We start from the raw sequence: 15,928 nt of genomic DNA, 5'->3' as shown, positions 1-15,928 counted from the left end.
GCTCATGCACTCCGTTAGCACAGTCTAACTGTGCTGATTTGGGCAAACGTGCCTTATCCTCTTCACCTCCGGCGACGTCTCTGCCGTGCTACGACAGCAGCAGCGAGCGGTCCCCGGCGGGGTCGCGTGCCACACCGGTGTGCAAAATAAGTGACAGTGAAACGTAGGTATTTTCTGCTGCGTTTCAGGACATAAAACTTGCAGAGGAACAGAGACACGGGCACACAGAGCAGGAGATGCCTAGCTGGATTTTTTTTCCTTTCCCATTCCCAGCTCCCTGCGCTCACGCCGCCTCCACAGCCACGTTAGACACCAGGTACTGTCGAAATAACTGAGAGTAAAGGGGAGGGGGGGGGGAAAAAAAAAAAAAAAAAAAAAAAAAGACTTTTTTTGAGCTGTTAAATTAACCTTTATGAATTCAGGAGGCGATAGCCTTTCACTTCGCAGTCCTTTTTGGCACTGAGAAACTGTCATGCAAGGTGCTGTGAGCGGTGGGTGCCGGGGTCGGGCACTCGGGGTGCCCGCAGCCCCCCCTGCTCCCAAGGCAGATGTCTCGAGAGCGCCCTGCTAGTACAGTACCTGCAGGCATTTCAGCCGCGGGCAGTTTGTCACTAAAAGCATCATCTTCTGACAACATAAGCAGAAGAAACGCAAAGGAAAGGAAGGGGGGGGAAAAAAAAAAAAAAAAAAAAAAAAAAAGAATGAAAAAACGAATCCCAAATGAAATCGAGCAGCGCGCTGTATCGGTGAAAAAAGACAGAGAAGGCTCTTAACGAGAAAACTAACGGAAGGGGCGCTGACACAGAAATCACAGCTTCTTTCTTGGCGATAAATTATTCAGACTGCACATGCGACCACAACGAAAGCAAACCAGAACAGCACGGAGGACAAATAAATGGAATAACTCTTCCGCATGCTCTCGGACAAACTCCGCCGGACTTTGCCACGGGAAACAAGAGACGGAGAGCGTGGTGGGGACGGAGCCGGTGGCGAGCCGAGGGCTGGGGGCAGCCCCGTGCCGGTCCCACGGGACCCCCAGACCTGCCCACGCAGCCCAGCTCCCGGCCCCTCCTCTGCCCTGCACCCCTTTCACTTTATCTTTGCCTTTTTTTTTTTTTTTTTTTCTGCGTGACCAACCCAGAAATTAGAAGATCGTCCCGGCCACCTCGGTGGGGACAATGGGGAGAGATGCTTGGGGCTTTCCTGGAGCAGCTCCCAAACCCCCTGTGCCTTCCCCCCCCCTCCCCACCCCCCCAATCTGCCTTTTTCCAGGCCAAATCCTGGCACCGTGGCACCCGCCCACTTGGTTTGCGTGGAGCTGGAAGTGCAAAACCCGCAAACTGGGGGTGTCCCGCTGGCCGAGGGGTGACCCGAGAGCCCTGATTTCAGCTTTTTTTTTTTTTTTTCCAAGGAAAACCCTCGTGGAGGGGGTGGGAGCTGCTGGGGCCAGCGGGCACAGCTTCTGGTCCCCCCCTCCCAGCCACATCAGCCCCCGGCTGCTCAGGGTGGGTAAGTCATTAAAAACATCGAGCAGCGATTTTTATTCACAAAAATATGTGTGACAGCGAGAAAAAAAAAAAAAACAAAAAACAGAACCAAAATGAAAATAAGAACCTAAAGGACCCATTGCCTGCTCAGCCTACAGGACCAGCACGCAGCCCCTATTTCATAGCCACTTCTCCCGCCCTCCTGAAGCCCCCCCGACCATCCCTGTGCTCGGCCTGGCTGCTCCCCTCCACCAAAATCGTGTTTAGCACCGTTGCCCCACGGCCACCGTGCCCACGGGCACCGGCCGAGGCCACCACCAGCCCAGGACAGCGGGCACAGACAGAACCGACAGCCGACACACCGGGGATGCTCAGGGCTTGGCTGGCCCCTCGCTTGAGATGCAGGGGGTTGATTTTGGGGTGGGTTGTTTTTTTTTTTTTTTTTTTTAAACAGCAGCATGCTGTGACGGTGACCGACAGCCGGCGAACAGGTACAAGCATCGACGACACCTCGAGAGTGAAGCAAACAACGGGATGGAGACGCAGGTCGGGGGATATTCCAGCAAACCTACGGGGAGGGCTCGGGTGGGCGCCCGTGGCTCAGCCCATCCCATCGCCTCCCACCCGTCACGGATGGTGTTGGGGGGGGGCCATGCTGCCGCTCCCCCCCCCCCAATGGTTCGTAGGGGGTGACAAAGGCCGCCGGCAGGATGACCAGCCAGGTTTGTAGGGTCGGGTTTTTGGGGCGGGATGGGATTTCGGGTCCCCCCGCAGAGCCCGTCCGCCTGCCGAAGGCTCCTTCCCCGCCGCGCCAAGTGGGCGTGCTCACCTCAGAAATTTCAAAAAAAAAAAAAAACCAAACAAACCCAACAAACAAACCAAAAAAAAAAAAAAAAAACCATGGAAAGAAAAAAAGGAGGAAGGCGTTCCTGGTAGAAGATGGAGCTGCGGGAAGCAAGGGGTGGGGGGGCTGGCGGCCGGGGGGGTGGCAGGGATGGCGGGGGGGATGGAGGAGGGAGGCACGGAGGGACCCAGCGCGTGGAGCCTGGGAGCTGCCAGCCAGACTTGAATTGCAGTTCTCGACTCAGGCCCCTGGGAAGGGGGGGGCACCTGGGGGGGGGGGGGGTTGGCAAAACCCATGGTTTTCCAGGACATTCCTCCAAAAGAAAACTGCAGCGCTTTGTCGTGGTCTAGGATGTGGCAAGCTAACGGTTTGGAAGAGCCTTTTCCAAGACCCTGTCTCCCACTACCACTTTAAGGAGAAGTACAAATTTAAGACATTCAAAGGGATTTAATATTAGTTGTCTTCTGGATCCCAAGGTCTGGCTTCCAGCCCCCCTTCCCTCCAGGTACAAGCATATCCACCCCCCCACCCCCCCACCCCCCCCAAAGCTTATTTCAACCACATTTACAGACCATAAGCACATTTTCTATTTCACTTGGTGATAACCTCTACCTTCGCCAAACGTTCATTTTTTCACAACATTTGGAACTGCGACACAGAAAGCTTCCCCAGCAGCATCACGTTCGTGATCCGTCACACCCCCCTCAAATCCCTTTTTGCATTTAAAAACCTAATGAAAATGAATGAACGTGAACCTGAAGAACAATCTAGCAAGCGAAATGGTTTCGGGAATCTTTTAAGAGGTAGGAAAGGTGAAAGAACAGCAGTGCTGTATGTTTTTACCAACGGTGGGAGTGGTGGCTGCACTCAGGGAATTGGTGGAAGATATGGAAGAAGTACTTTCAGCACGGGCTAAAGGTGCTATCGGAGGAGGGCTGGATGAGTGAATAGGAGGGCTAAAAGGCCTGGACTGTAGAAAAACATAAAATAACAAAAGGTTAAAGAAAATATGCACAGCCACATTTGCATCAAATATACAGAAGGCTTTTGCCTGAAGCCGAAACCCTCTGTACCGCCAGGCCAGCCGGCCCCGGGGCAGCCCCGCTGCAAAACTGAACAATTTTAGTTCTTTTAGTCCCCATGGCATTTTAGGCCAGACCTAGAGAAATTGGCAAACGATTCCCACTGTCCTGGGGGGTTGGGCGTTTCAAGTCTCTGTCTGCGGGAGACAGGAGCACCCGTGGGGTGGATTTAATGCCGAAGGCAGCGGTGCCCTCCCCGTGCCAGCTCACCGGGGAGCCGCTCGCTGGGTCCTTGCGGATCCTTTGGCGACAATTTTACATCCGTAACATCGAGCCAAAAATCCTTTACCGCTTACCTGAAGCAGCCGGGGGGTGGTGGGGCAGGACCTGGTGGGGCAGGACCCGGTGGGGCAGGACCCAGAGGGGCAGGACCCGGTGGGGCAGGACCCGGTGGGGCAGGACCCGGTGGACCATCCGGCACGGTACGGAGGTGGGGAACCCCGTTGAAGTTGTCCAGGCACCCCCCCCCCCCACCAACCAGACCCCTTTCCTGGGGTGGCCAGACCCACTCTGCTTTATCCGTGGGTGGGTGGGCACGGCTGGACCCTTCCCACGGGCACGCTCCCTTTTCACACCTATTTTCTGCCTTTGCCGTAAGGGCGAAGCACCGCTCGCCGGTGGCTGGGGGGCTGTGCCGGCAGCCCCTCGCAGCCCCTTTTTTTTCCACACGTGATTCACCTCAGCGAGCAAACGATAGAAAAATTTAACCAGCCCAGGTTTGAACCAGCTGGTTACTTGCTCTTAATCGCTCGCTCCGTTGATCCGTCTCACCGGACTGCAAATGCAGACCTGAAACCCGCGCCCCCCGCCCCGCGGGCGCACGCACCCCCTCCCACCCCACGCTCCCACCCGTGAACGTACCACGTCGGCGACGGCGGGCTTGCCGGGGGGCAGCTTGGGCCGGGAGGGGGGTCGTGGTGGCGGTGGTGGGGGGGTACCACAGGCAGCCAGCGGCGTGCCGGGACGAGCTGGGGACGAGGAACCTGCGATAAAATGAGAACCGTGAGCACGCCACAGGCTGGGCCACCCCCCCTCCCCGAGGCTTCCCACCCCCCTGCCCACCCGTGCCCCAGCTCGAGGCGAAGGTTTCTCGCCCCGTGCACGCACGGCACAATCTCCCCATCAGTGTTGAGCCGCACCAGCAGCTTTGCACAGAGCGGGGAAGAGTTTTTTTTGGGGGGGGGGGGAATTGCTGGTGCCGATGCCGCGGCTCCTGGGGCTGGCACCATCCCCCCCACCCAAATACAACCACAGGAACGAGGGGTGCTGACGAGAAGGGCAAAGCTCTATCCGAGCGAAGAAGAGGAAGGGTGGAAGAGCAAGTTTATGCATTTCCCAGCGCTCTGGGCGAGTTTCAGAGAACAGGGGGTGCTGCTGTCGGGGTTCCCCCGGCGGCTCGCTGCGTTGCAGGGTGAATTTTTTGCAATTTTTTGAACAGATGCCGAAGAGGAGACTGCAGACTGGTTTGCTCCGCGTACGAAAATTCCTTCCGGGGTAAGTTCAGCAATAACCGGTGCTGTGCGGAGCGGTCACGGCTTGCACCGAGACAAGAGGGGCGGAAGGAGTGGGGGGACACCCACCCCCCCACCCCCTGTTTTTCAGGGAGCGCGTCACGATCTGCGGAGAGGCCTGTTTCGCTCAGGCTGTCAATAAGATGATGGCTTTAGCTTCATTTTTCCCGTTTACAAGAGAATCCGTTTACTAAGCTTTTTGGGCGATAGCTCACGCTAAGGAAATATCAAAGCTGGATCCACAGAGATAAGACTGCGAGGTAAACAGCAGAAGGCTAAGACAAGCGACGGGCTTGTTTAAAGAGAGGAAATCCTGGCCATTCATTTGCACAGCTCCAAAATCCAAGCCATTTTTATTTAGAAGCCTAATTTGGGAACCAAAGCTTGATTTTTTCCCTTCCTTATCCCAATCAAAGCCTGACAAAATAGGAATTATTCAGGGAAAGTAACCTAGCAGGACTGAACAAGTGTCACGAGACGGAGACCTCAAGGGTGCATTTTGCCCCGGCTCCGGGGCGGCCACCAGCTAGCCAAAGCTCTGCCAGACATCAGCTTTCATCCAGGGGGGTTTCCTCAATTATTTAAAGTCCCTGGGAGACCTCTGTTACCTCTAGCTATTTTTTACAACAAGAAACCGGGGCAGCACGTTGTAAATCGGCACGAAATCAGAAGCCTGCAGGGATGCGGGTCCCCAGCCCGGGCTCCCGCGGGATGCGAAGGCAGGAGGGGGTCCTGGGGTGACTTTGCTCCACGGAATCCGAAAGCCAGATCCCCCCTGGGGATGGATACAGCAACGGGAGCCCCAGAAAAAGCAGAGGGAGCAGGAAGGGTGCCGGATCCTCACCGCGCCCTCAGACCGGCCACCGCGGGGTGCAGCTTTTGGAAGACCTGCACGATTTTTGCGTGCGTTCTGTCAACGCTTTGCCTTTTTTTTTTTTTTTTTTTTTTTTATTTCCAGCTCACTGGGTGAGGCTGAGGTGTCAGCGGGCTGCAAAGCGCGCCGGACCGAGACGGGAGGGAATTTGCGGGGAAGAGACGTGGATCTTCCCCCCCGGAGGCAGTGCTGCCTCTCCACCCACCCCCACGCGCGGAGCCTCCGCCACGTCCCCACCCTGCAGATACCCACCCCCGCGGGGCCGTTGCTCGCTTGGCAGCAGGGTGGAGAGCGACGTGGGAAGAAACTTTCGGCTTCCTGCTGCCCCTTTCCCAGAGGAGTCCCAGCTCCAACCAGTAGCACCAGCAGCTGGATGCTGCAGGCCCCCCCCCCCCCCCCAACACACACACCCCCCCGCCTCGCCAAGCCGGCACAGAAAAGCCACCACTGAAGCAAAGCCACACGCATAGCAACAGCCACACTAGGGGGGGGGGGGGGGACACACGACGACACCCCCAGCAGCCCCCCCCACCCCATCTCCCGTCCCCTCCCCAGAGGTGGCAAACCCCCTAGAGCAGATGGCACAGCTTTGGGGCCCAGGGCTGGGGCCCCGCACCACAACCCCCCCCCCCCCCCCGCTGCCTCCAGGGCTCCGTGGGGGTCCTCCTCTCAAAAAAGAATTTCTCGTGGGTGCAGGACGGCGGCTGGTGGGGAGGGGGATTTGCACATCGTGGCTGCAGGGGCGCAGCAAGCGCCCTGGGGTCAGCCTCTAATAGAGCATGATCAGGTTGCGCTGCGGGAGAGCTCGTGTAAGCTGACCTCCGCCGAGCTCGTTTGGCCTAACGGGCTCGTGGGCATTTATAATTAAGCGGGTGAAGCCAGGCAGCCAGACAGGCTGATCTGGCTCAACCCCGACGAAAGGTTTCTCCAGCCCTGGCTGGGCATCCACGCTCCCGCAGCCGAGAAGGACCAAGCGCCCCTTCAGACTCGGGCCACCTCAAAGCTGCAAGTTACTTGGTCTCCGCAGCCCCGGGGCGACATTACGAGGCGACCTGTCTGTCTTCAACAGATTTAACCCCCCCACCCCACCGCCCCGCCTTAGCGCTGAGGCTCGCTCAGATTATCTGCTTAAAGTGTTTCCACTTGTATTCACTCTGAAGCCTACTGAGGACAGCAGCGGTGCCGAATTTTGCATCGAGGGGTTGTGTGCGTAGCAGAGGCGGGAAGGGCGGCTCGCGGGAGCTTTGGGGAAAAGGTGGGGGGGGGGGGGGGGTCAGACCCATCAGACACGCAGCAAGGAGCGGGGAGAGAAGACACAGGAGGCTGAGGGCAGACGGTGGACGTGGAAGCACGAGACGGCCGGGTGGGAAGGCGGGCGCCGGGCACAGGCACGCAACGGCGGCGGGAGCGGGGATGGCGGATGCGGTCACGGCCACACCGAAGCACACCCAACGCCGGGGGACGTACCGCTGGTGCTTCCCGTGCCGCTGCTGGCGCCCGGTCCGGGTGACGAGACCACCGTCCGGTACGTGGGCGGCGGAGGGGGAGGCGGGGTCGCTCTCTGTCCCGGCCCCAAATCTTTGGGAGAGGCGACCGGCTCCAAGTTATCATCCTTAAGGTGGGGCTGCTCAGAAACCTTCTTGGGAACCTCTTCCAGGTGGAGCGGCGAGGGGAGCGGGCGGGAGGGCTCGGCCGCCGCAGCGTCGGCCGGGCTGCCCGCTGCCGCCGGCGGGGACCCCGCTTTTTCCCGGGGCGTCAACTCCGGAGTCGCGTTTTCCGGGGATTGATCGGAAAAATTGACCCACTTGTCTTCTGCGTTAACAGCAGCAGACTTGGGGGAGAGCACGGGGCCAAAAATGCTGTCCAAGTCATTGATGGACGGAAGTTTGTCACTTTTGAGCTCTGCTGCTGTCTGGTCCCCTCCTGCGGTCAAAGTAGTTTTATTTTACACTTAGCATTAACCGAGAGCGCTGCAGTCGCACTATTCTCTACGTCAGCTGCGTTCTAGAGGAGATGCTTTAGAAGCACGTTTTCTTATAAGCTGCCGGGGAATATAATTCATGTGCAAGAAGGTTTTCCTACGGTCAGGTCACGTGCAATGTAAAATGAACCACACCGGACTGAAATACATACACTGCATGAGAGAGAGCATGCGCCACGAGCCGAGCTCCACCGCTCCCTACGCAACGGCCCCCCCCGTCCTCCCCAAAACGTACAGCTGGCGCTCAGCCTTCTGTACCTATCGACTAAATAACATCATCATGTCATTATCACCGCTCCGAAGCATCAGCAGATCTTAAACTTATGCATTCAGCTCTCTTGCACATGCCACTCTCTATATATATATTTATAAACACACAGGTATAAATATATATATTTGAACACAGTGGCTTGACACTCTCAAGATCCGGTGCTGGGCATGCAGTACAAGGAAAGCAGACAGGGTGTATGTATTTTGGTTGCAAGCAGCAGCAGTATTTTAGGGCTCTGCTCACCAACTGAGCTGCCCCACATCACCGTTCACACCCGACTTCACAACCAAGACGGAGACAGGATTCGTCAGCAAAGCGTTACACACCCCGAGGAGGGAGATCCCCCACCAGCCTTCCTCCCTCCCGTGCCCTGTTTTGCTGCGTTTCTCCTCCCCGAGGGCTGGAGCCGGGGGGAGCGGGCAGCCCTGCGGGGCCGGGAGGGATGCTCAGTGCTTCGTTTGGCACAGATGGAGGGAGGGATGAGCCGAGGACCCGGGCACGGCGTGGCTACAGCGCCCGGGTACCGCAGGAGCCCGTGGCTCCGGCTACGTGCCTATGGCTCAAACTAACATTCCCTCGGGGCTCCTCGCGTCAGCATCCCTCCCCTGCTCCTGCGTTCGGGGGAGCTGTCTGCCGTTCCGCGGCTAGGGGCTAAAAATCTAGTTTTGCTAAAAGCGGGGAAAAAAAAAAAAAAAAAAAATAGTCCTCGGCCGCCTGCTGTGCTTGCTGCACAGGCTGGAGTGTGCAGCGAGGCAGCCCCCCAGCAAATAAACCATCACGCGTGGCCGGGCATGGCGGTTGCTCGTGCTGATGGGTCTATGGGTGTGGGTGGTCGCTCTGCCCGTCTGGCTGCTGACACGAATAGAAAAATCAAGATACGGGAGCACGAATGAAATATCGCGGGGGGATTTCTTCACGGCGAGGTTAACAACGCCCCGAGGCGCCCGGTACGTGTGTGTGCGCAGCCAGACTCGGGGTCCCCCCCGCCCCAAGAGCCCTCCTCAACGACCAGGAATGGCCCTTCTTTCCTCAAAACCCACACCTCCACCGCCCAGCAACATGAATTATACGCTTATAAGCACCTTACGTCCCCTAGCTGCACTCAACAACGTCCTTCAATCCCTTCCTTCAGTCTGTCTTTTCTTCCAGGTGCCATTTCGTTCTCTCCCCCCTGCCCCTCTCCGTCCTTGGGCGGGGGGTTTCCCACCTTCCCTGACAGCAGTAAGAATTTGGGAGGGCAAGAGGAATTTGGGAGGGCAGGACCCGCTCCCCTGGCACAGGCAGGCACCGCGCGCCCCGTTGTTCCATCAAGCCCAGCCTGCGCTGCTCCAAGGGGTAACAGCGCCCTGTTTATTCCCAATTTTGAGCAGGACTTGAAGGCTAACGTTGCTTTTCGTTTCTAGAAGTGAAGGGACGGATCCCAAAATCGGGGGTGGGGGAGGAAAGAGCATGAATTTCCCCAGGGCAACACTGGCTCAGGAGTCAAAGGCAGCTTGGCACCGCTCCTAAAGCATCGCCCCGGCTGCGGCACCCGCTGCAACACCGCGACCGCAGAGGGGAGGAGGGTGCACGGGGGCTGAAGCCGTGTCCCAAATGCAGCTGTGGGGACCTGACACCCCCCACCCCAAGACTCTGCATCAAGCTACCGGGGCTGGGCGATGGCACAGGGGTCCAGCGCCGAGATTTTACCTATTGCCACCGTCAGCGGGGAGCCGGTTCGCGGCGGCGTGGCCGGGATGTTCTTCGGTGGGAGCGGTGGAGGAGCTGCGAAACAGAGCAGAAAAAAAGGGAAAAAACGCCGTTGTAGGACGTAAAGAAAAATGTATGGTTTGCTGGAAAAGGGGGGTGGGATTGGAGGGGCAAGGCGGGGGGCAGCACCAGCCCTGGGATAACTGCCGGGCGAGCAGGAGCATCCCGGAATCCCGGGTTGGAAAGGCCCTCAAGGATCAGCTGGTCCGACCTTTCTTGGCAAAGCCCAGCCTAGACAAGCTGGCCCAGCTCCCCGGTCCAGCTGAGTCTGAAAAGGTGAGGAATCCGCCGCTTCCCTGGGGAGATGATTCCAGTGGCTGGCTGTTTTCTTTGGGAAAAATTTTCCTCGGCGTTTCACCAAGTGACAAGAAATCACTGGTGGCCTTTTCGGTTGGGTATGAGTTGTTTCTTTGGTTGGGTTTTAGTTTTTTGGGGCTTTCCCCCCCCATTTTAAATCTTAGACCTCACTTGTGTCTTAAAAACCTGAATTACCATTATAATTAAAACCTGTAGCCTCCGAGGCACATATCTGCCTCTGCATTTCTCACGTGCCCATCCCTCACGGATCCGGGATGCACGTGCAGGAGGAGGAATCCTGATTTACCGGGGCATTTTTGCAAGGCAGATGTAAGTGATGGAGGAGCAGCTCGGCACCATTAAGCAACTATTTCAATCACAAGTGTCACAATCCCCTCTCAAGCTTATGGGGTGGCCGGAGGGTGCCTTGACCTTGGCCCGGCAGCTCTGGGGCGGGTTTGGCGGGACACAAGTCACACTGATGGCTGGAGGGGAGGGAAAGGGAGCAGGGCGACAAGGAAAATGAGATTTTTGCAGCTGGGGAGGGGGAAAAGCTGCGGCTCCCCCGGCCGGGGAGGATGCACCGCGTCTCCCCCAGCCCCCGGGTACCATCCATCCCAGCCCATATCAAACCCCTGCCCTTCCTCCGCCCCGATGCACTGCAGCTGGAGGCGAGCCAGGGGAAGAAAAAAGTAGAAGATTTGATTTATGTGTATATTATTTTCAGCTGATAACTTGCACAGTCACTTACTTCCAGTTGGAAAAGGTCTCGGTAGCTTCGGGGACTCTACGTTTGTGTTGGCGGGCTGGACCGAACCCCATATCTCAGGCTGATCCAGAGTAGCTGAAAAAAAATAAAAAATAAACAAATACACATGCAAAGGCAGTGATAAAACCTACTGTCCTTTTAAAAATACCAAAACACACAGATGAGACGTGTTCATCTGAGGCTTGTGAGGAAACTAAATTGTGACAGAAACCTCTTGTTAATTAAAGACAGGGGGTTTTCTGTAATGTTAGATAATTACAAGCTTGCCTGATTTTTAAAACAGGACATGCAATTAGTTTGACACTCATGCTGCTTGACAGACAAAACAATACCATTTATGTATTTGGAGGCTTATTACATTCAGTGAAACATTGCATTCATTGCAAAAATCATCTGGAATTTTAGGATATGGAGAAAAAAAACAGGTATTAAAATGAAAAATCCAATTATATTCACAGAGGTTATAAGGGGGAAAAAAAAACCATCTTCCGTATCTCATTTAAACTTTTTGCCCTTTTTGGTATGTGTGGGGGCCTATGTGTAGAGGACTGCAAGCAAATAGTTTTGATTAAAAGAATTAACTGGAGTCATTAATTACAAGGCATAACTAGGCTACAAGTGGCAGCAGCCATTTCGCGGTGAATGGGGTTTTTCTTTGGGGCCAACAAGCCTTGCGTGATCGCTGTGCTTTGGGAAAGCTGTACAGAAAAAAAAAAAAAAAAAGAAAAAATAAAAAGAAAACTTGGAAGGAGCAAAGTGTCCTTATACTCCTGTCCAGGGGAATGTTGTTTCTGGGGGGGGGAAAAAAAAAAAAAAAAAAAAAAAAATGACATTACTGAGATGACATTTTCATGGGCACGGGGAGCTGTACAGCGTTGGCAGGCTGCTCCCTTCGTATCTTCCTCCAATTAAATCAGCGTGATGCTGAACTGCTGTCGCGGCGTCGGAAGCTAACGGCCACCGCTGTAAACAGGCAAAACCTTCCCTTTGAAAGTCAATGTTTTTAATATTCGTTAGCTGCTCCCTTTCAGGATCTGTCCCAAGACCCCCTCGTTAACTAATTGACTTAAATGCTTGCTCTGTTCCTGCATAACCCACAGGAACCCCAACCCCTGTAACGCAATCCCTCTGCTTTCTGCTTTAATTTGGGGGTTTCCCCTCCTTTAAGAGGAGGGTTGGGGGGGAGCGATCCCAGCAGAGCTGGGTGCCACGAGCCGGCCCCGGGGCACGGCACGGCCGGGGGTCACTGCCAGGAGATGCCACCCGTGTCCCCCGGACCCACCGTCCAACTTTTGCTCCTCGAACGCCGATTCCAGGGGGGGCCCGAAGAGCGGGGCCAGCGCGGCGGGGTCCTCCCCGGCTTTCTTGCTGCGGGACGAGACAAGCGCAGAGGAACACCGTGAGGGGCAAGGTTGGTGCTCCCACCCGACGTTCGAGTACAAATATCTGTATTTTCAGGGGGCATTTTACGTTCTCGATTAACAGGCACCTGGCAAAACACAGGGTTTTGGGGCAGAGAAATGGAAAGAACAGCACGTGGTGCAAACCCTGTAGTGGCCAAGCAGGCGCCGGGGCACTGGGGGGTTGCTGCAGGATTAGTCAGAGCTACTCCAGACTACATGGAAAAAGGAAAAAACAAACAAAAAAACAAACAAAAAAAAAACATTTGGCTGTCTCATGAGCCTAAAAAGTTATAAAAGTGATGTTTCTGCAGCGGCGATGAGCCAGATTGGGGCGGCTCAGCTAGGTGATGGGGTTGGCAGTATTTACACGGCAGTAAATACCCAGTGAATTTTCTGCCTTTTATTCTGGGTTTGACCTAATCCGCGCAGAGATGAAAAAGGATCAAAACCTGGAAGGGAAAGCAGATGCTTCCCCGTTGAGCAACGGTGCAAACGGGCCTGCTGAAAGGTTTGAAACCCGCAGCGGGATGACGGACTGACCTGGCAGGGTCCGGCGTCGGCGTGGAGCGCCGGGGCCGTGCGATCTCCTCACCTGCAGCACAGGATGGAAGGTGCCAGGTTAGAGCCGATCCCACCCCCCCCCCCAGCATCACCCCCAGCCCACCTGAACCCCGTGTTGGCTGGAGGGCTCCCACCAGCCGCAGGACGTGCCTCATCCCACCCCTCCTGGGGAGATGCTGGCAGGAAAAAGCCTGGGTTTTAATTCAGATTTTATTTGTGTAGAGAACTAGACTAGGGAGCTGCACTGTTCCTATGGGACAACCTAAGGATGTCCCATATGGCCTTCTTTAAGCAAAATATTTGGGTGCCATCATTCCTGCCAGAACCACTTTAAAACAATCCTAACATTCCCTTTCTGTTTTATTTTTCCCCCTCCCTTCCCCAAAGCACCACCATCACCGTTACCCTGCCAGCACTAATGACTCTTCTCAAAGGCTGCAGAGCATACTTACTGGATAAATTCCTTTTAATCGTCCCCTGGAATTAGAAACACAGGAGGTAAGCGGGATGCAGAGGGACACGGCCGCATGGCAGTTGTCACCCAAGGAGGGACACAGCAAGAGCAAAGCAGCCCGGCAGATGTGGCAGGGGTGGCCTATTTAAGGTGATATTTAATGTACGTGGCTGAAATAAGCCCAGAATGTATTTCTCGGGGATGCAGAAAATACATATGGAGAGCAGGAAAAAAAAAAAAAAAATCCTACTGAGAGGATTTTGAGCCACGCTGCCAGTGGCCTGTGGGGGTCACCGATACCCTCACCCCGTTAGAAATGGCATAAACCCCAAATCCTTGTGTTCAATGGCTGTAAATCAATTTAAGCCAAATAATGTATTTTCAGCAATCTAAATATTTGCTCGTCACGCAAAACAAACCAACAGCCCCCCCCCAGACCCGAGGGGTTGTGCAGCAGAGGGGAGCAGGAGCCCTGCCGGAGGGGGGACAGGCAGCTGGGGTACCCCGGGTTGAACCGTGGGGGGTTGCCCGTTATTGGGGACCCCTTTGCATCAGTGGGGGGGGTGGGGGGGTGGACAAAGGCCCCCTCCATCCCTGGGGGTCACACAATGGGGGTGGGCAACAGCACGGGCACCTCGCTCCCCTGCGCTTGCCACGGAACCCTGGCGCAGACTGGGACCCCACCAGCACCCCCACACCCCGAGCTGGGGGGGGGATAGAAACAGGGGGTGCTTACCGGGCTGCGTCGCTGCGGTCAGCGAGAAGGAAGAGAGAAGAGACACCTGGTCAGAGAGCGACAGGTCAGCACCCCAAGTCCCCACCAACGCCCCCTGCACCCCCTCCGTCACGGCTTCACCGGGTGGGTTTCCTCCTCCACGCAGACCCCCCCCCCCCCCCCCCCCCCCCAACCCCGGCACCCACGGGCTGGCGGGACACCCTGGCCATGGGGAGAGCAGCATCCCGAGGGACCCCCAAACCCCAGGGAATGGGGGAATTTCCCCATTTTGGGCTCGGAACAGCCCAGTCCTTTCGGGGGGAGCCGTCACCGCGGCACGCAGCGTCACCGGAGGTCATTGGCCACCGATGGGTTTTTCTCCTACCTTTTGATGTGCAATGAGATACGTAAAACGTGCCCGGGCAAAACTGTGCCCTTATGTATCTTGTCCAAAACCACCAGCTTTTTCCACCCAAACCATCCCCCCAGACTATGCACATTCAAAGCAAAGACAGCCTAGCTCTACTTTAAATGCTTTAAGTTAAATCAAGGGAGAGGGAAAATAATAAACATCATGCCTTCCAAAATGGGAGGATTTGTTACTTGCGTTTTACATTTCAGCTCTAGAGACATGCAAAACAGGGACCGTGCAAACAAGAGAACACAAGACTGTGTTAAAAAATTGTGAGAGATTAAAAAAAAAAAAAAAAAAAAAGTGTATTTCTTACCGGACTTTTCCTCTAAAAGAATGCAGAAAAAATAAAAAAATGAGAAAATGAGGTATTTTCCATAAAGGGATAATACAGAAATAAAAATATTATGACTGGGAGCATCAGGTGTGTAACTGTTAAGCCTACAGCAAAGCAGAGTTGTGCGCGCACCCAGCCAGGCTGTCGCTCATTCAGACAGAGGATTGGAGTGAGAGAGAGCAGAGAGGAATAAAAACCTGCATCTGAGCCACCCGACGGAAAGGATTCCCCTGCTTTGGCGTTCGCCGGCCCCGCCAGCTCTCGCCAAAGGCCATTTCCCAGCCTGTTTCATTTTTTGGAAGGGTTTGTGTGAAAGTCAAAAGCACGATTTTACACCAAAGTGCTTAATTGTTAAGCTCTTACTCATCGGCTTTGCCCGGCGACTGTTTTTTCAGACCGCCCCAAAGCCCTCGCTCCCGGGGTAGGGGGTGGGCTGAGTTTTTTTCTTGGCCCCCCCCCCCACCTCCACCCTCCTTCGTGAGAAACGAGACCCCCAGCTTCAGCCGGAGGATGCGGCCACCACCCATTTACAGCAGCATCTCCAGTTTTCTTCTTGCTTGCGAGTTGGGGCACCGTGATTTCCCCCCCCCCCCAAAGGAGGGATGGGGAGGATGGTGCCTACGGACACGGGCTCTCCCCGCCCGCTGCTCTCCTCCAGGAGAGCCCGGCCTGCCAGAGTCGGGCTTTGCAGAGAAAACAAGCCCAGGACAAGGACCCAGACAGCAAAGCATGAAAATCCCGTGGATGCAAAACTCCTCCAGCCAACTCCTGCCCGGGGCACTGGTGCTTTCCTGGATCTGGTGTGCTGGGGAGTGACTGGCCACGGCACCGCTGCTCTCCCCATCTGCACCCTTCGGCTCTGTACGCCGGATTTTGGATCCCAACATGCACAATCCCTTCTGTCCCGCCCAGCCCAAGGTTTGTCCCCGAGCCCTTTGGGTTGAGCGGCTTTGCAGGAGGCTGTGCACCGCTGGGGACAGGGATTTCCCCGAAGCAAAGCACCAAATGTCCCAACCCAAAGGGCAGGATGCGGACCGCACCGCGCTGACAGGCACGGGCGTGCTCACCAAGGGCTGAACCCTTCCTAACCGACCGCAAAACCGCCCCAACCTCCACAGGAAAATCGCCACCGAAACACGAAGAGACACGAAATCCTACCTAGCAAAACACACGTTTTGGGG

General features: G+C 55.8%; 1 protein-coding gene across 22 annotated transcripts in view; it reads right to left on the bottom strand.

Annotated features, from left to right (window-relative positions):
* SGIP1 (SH3GL interacting endocytic adaptor 1) overlaps positions 1 to 15,928 on the bottom strand; it is a 60,197-nt gene that overhangs the window by 15,163 nt on the left and 29,106 nt on the right. For 16 of the 22 annotated variants that reach the window (XM_042804620.1, XM_042804624.1, XM_042804562.1 and 13 more), the window contains 10 exons: positions 14,727 to 14,738; positions 14,020 to 14,031; positions 13,282 to 13,306; positions 12,809 to 12,860; positions 12,148 to 12,233; positions 10,848 to 10,940; positions 9,740 to 9,814; positions 7,266 to 7,721; positions 4,275 to 4,396; positions 3,175 to 3,301 (listed from right to left, as the gene is read on the bottom strand). In XM_042804620.1, coding sequence (XP_042660554.1) covers positions 3,175 to 3,301; positions 4,275 to 4,396; positions 7,266 to 7,721; positions 9,740 to 9,814; positions 10,848 to 10,940; positions 12,148 to 12,233; positions 12,809 to 12,860; positions 13,282 to 13,306; positions 14,020 to 14,031; positions 14,727 to 14,738 — 1,060 coding nt within the window. The remainder of the gene's footprint in view (positions 1 to 3,174; positions 3,302 to 4,274; positions 4,397 to 7,265; positions 7,722 to 9,739; positions 9,815 to 10,847; positions 10,941 to 12,147; positions 12,234 to 12,808; positions 12,861 to 13,281; positions 13,307 to 14,019; positions 14,032 to 14,726; positions 14,739 to 15,928) is intronic. The other 6 variants (XM_042804645.1, XM_042804655.1, XM_042804650.1 and 3 more) reach the window with 2 other exon arrangements.

The sequence above is a fragment of the Tyto alba genome, unplaced genomic scaffold (genome assembly GCF_018691265.1).
Source record: "Tyto alba isolate M040663 unplaced genomic scaffold, T.alba_DEE_v4.0 Super-Scaffold_1000006, whole genome shotgun sequence".
Taxonomy (NCBI): domain Eukaryota; kingdom Metazoa; phylum Chordata; class Aves; order Strigiformes; family Tytonidae; genus Tyto; species Tyto alba.
This window is presented reverse-complemented; position numbering and strand designations above follow the sequence as displayed.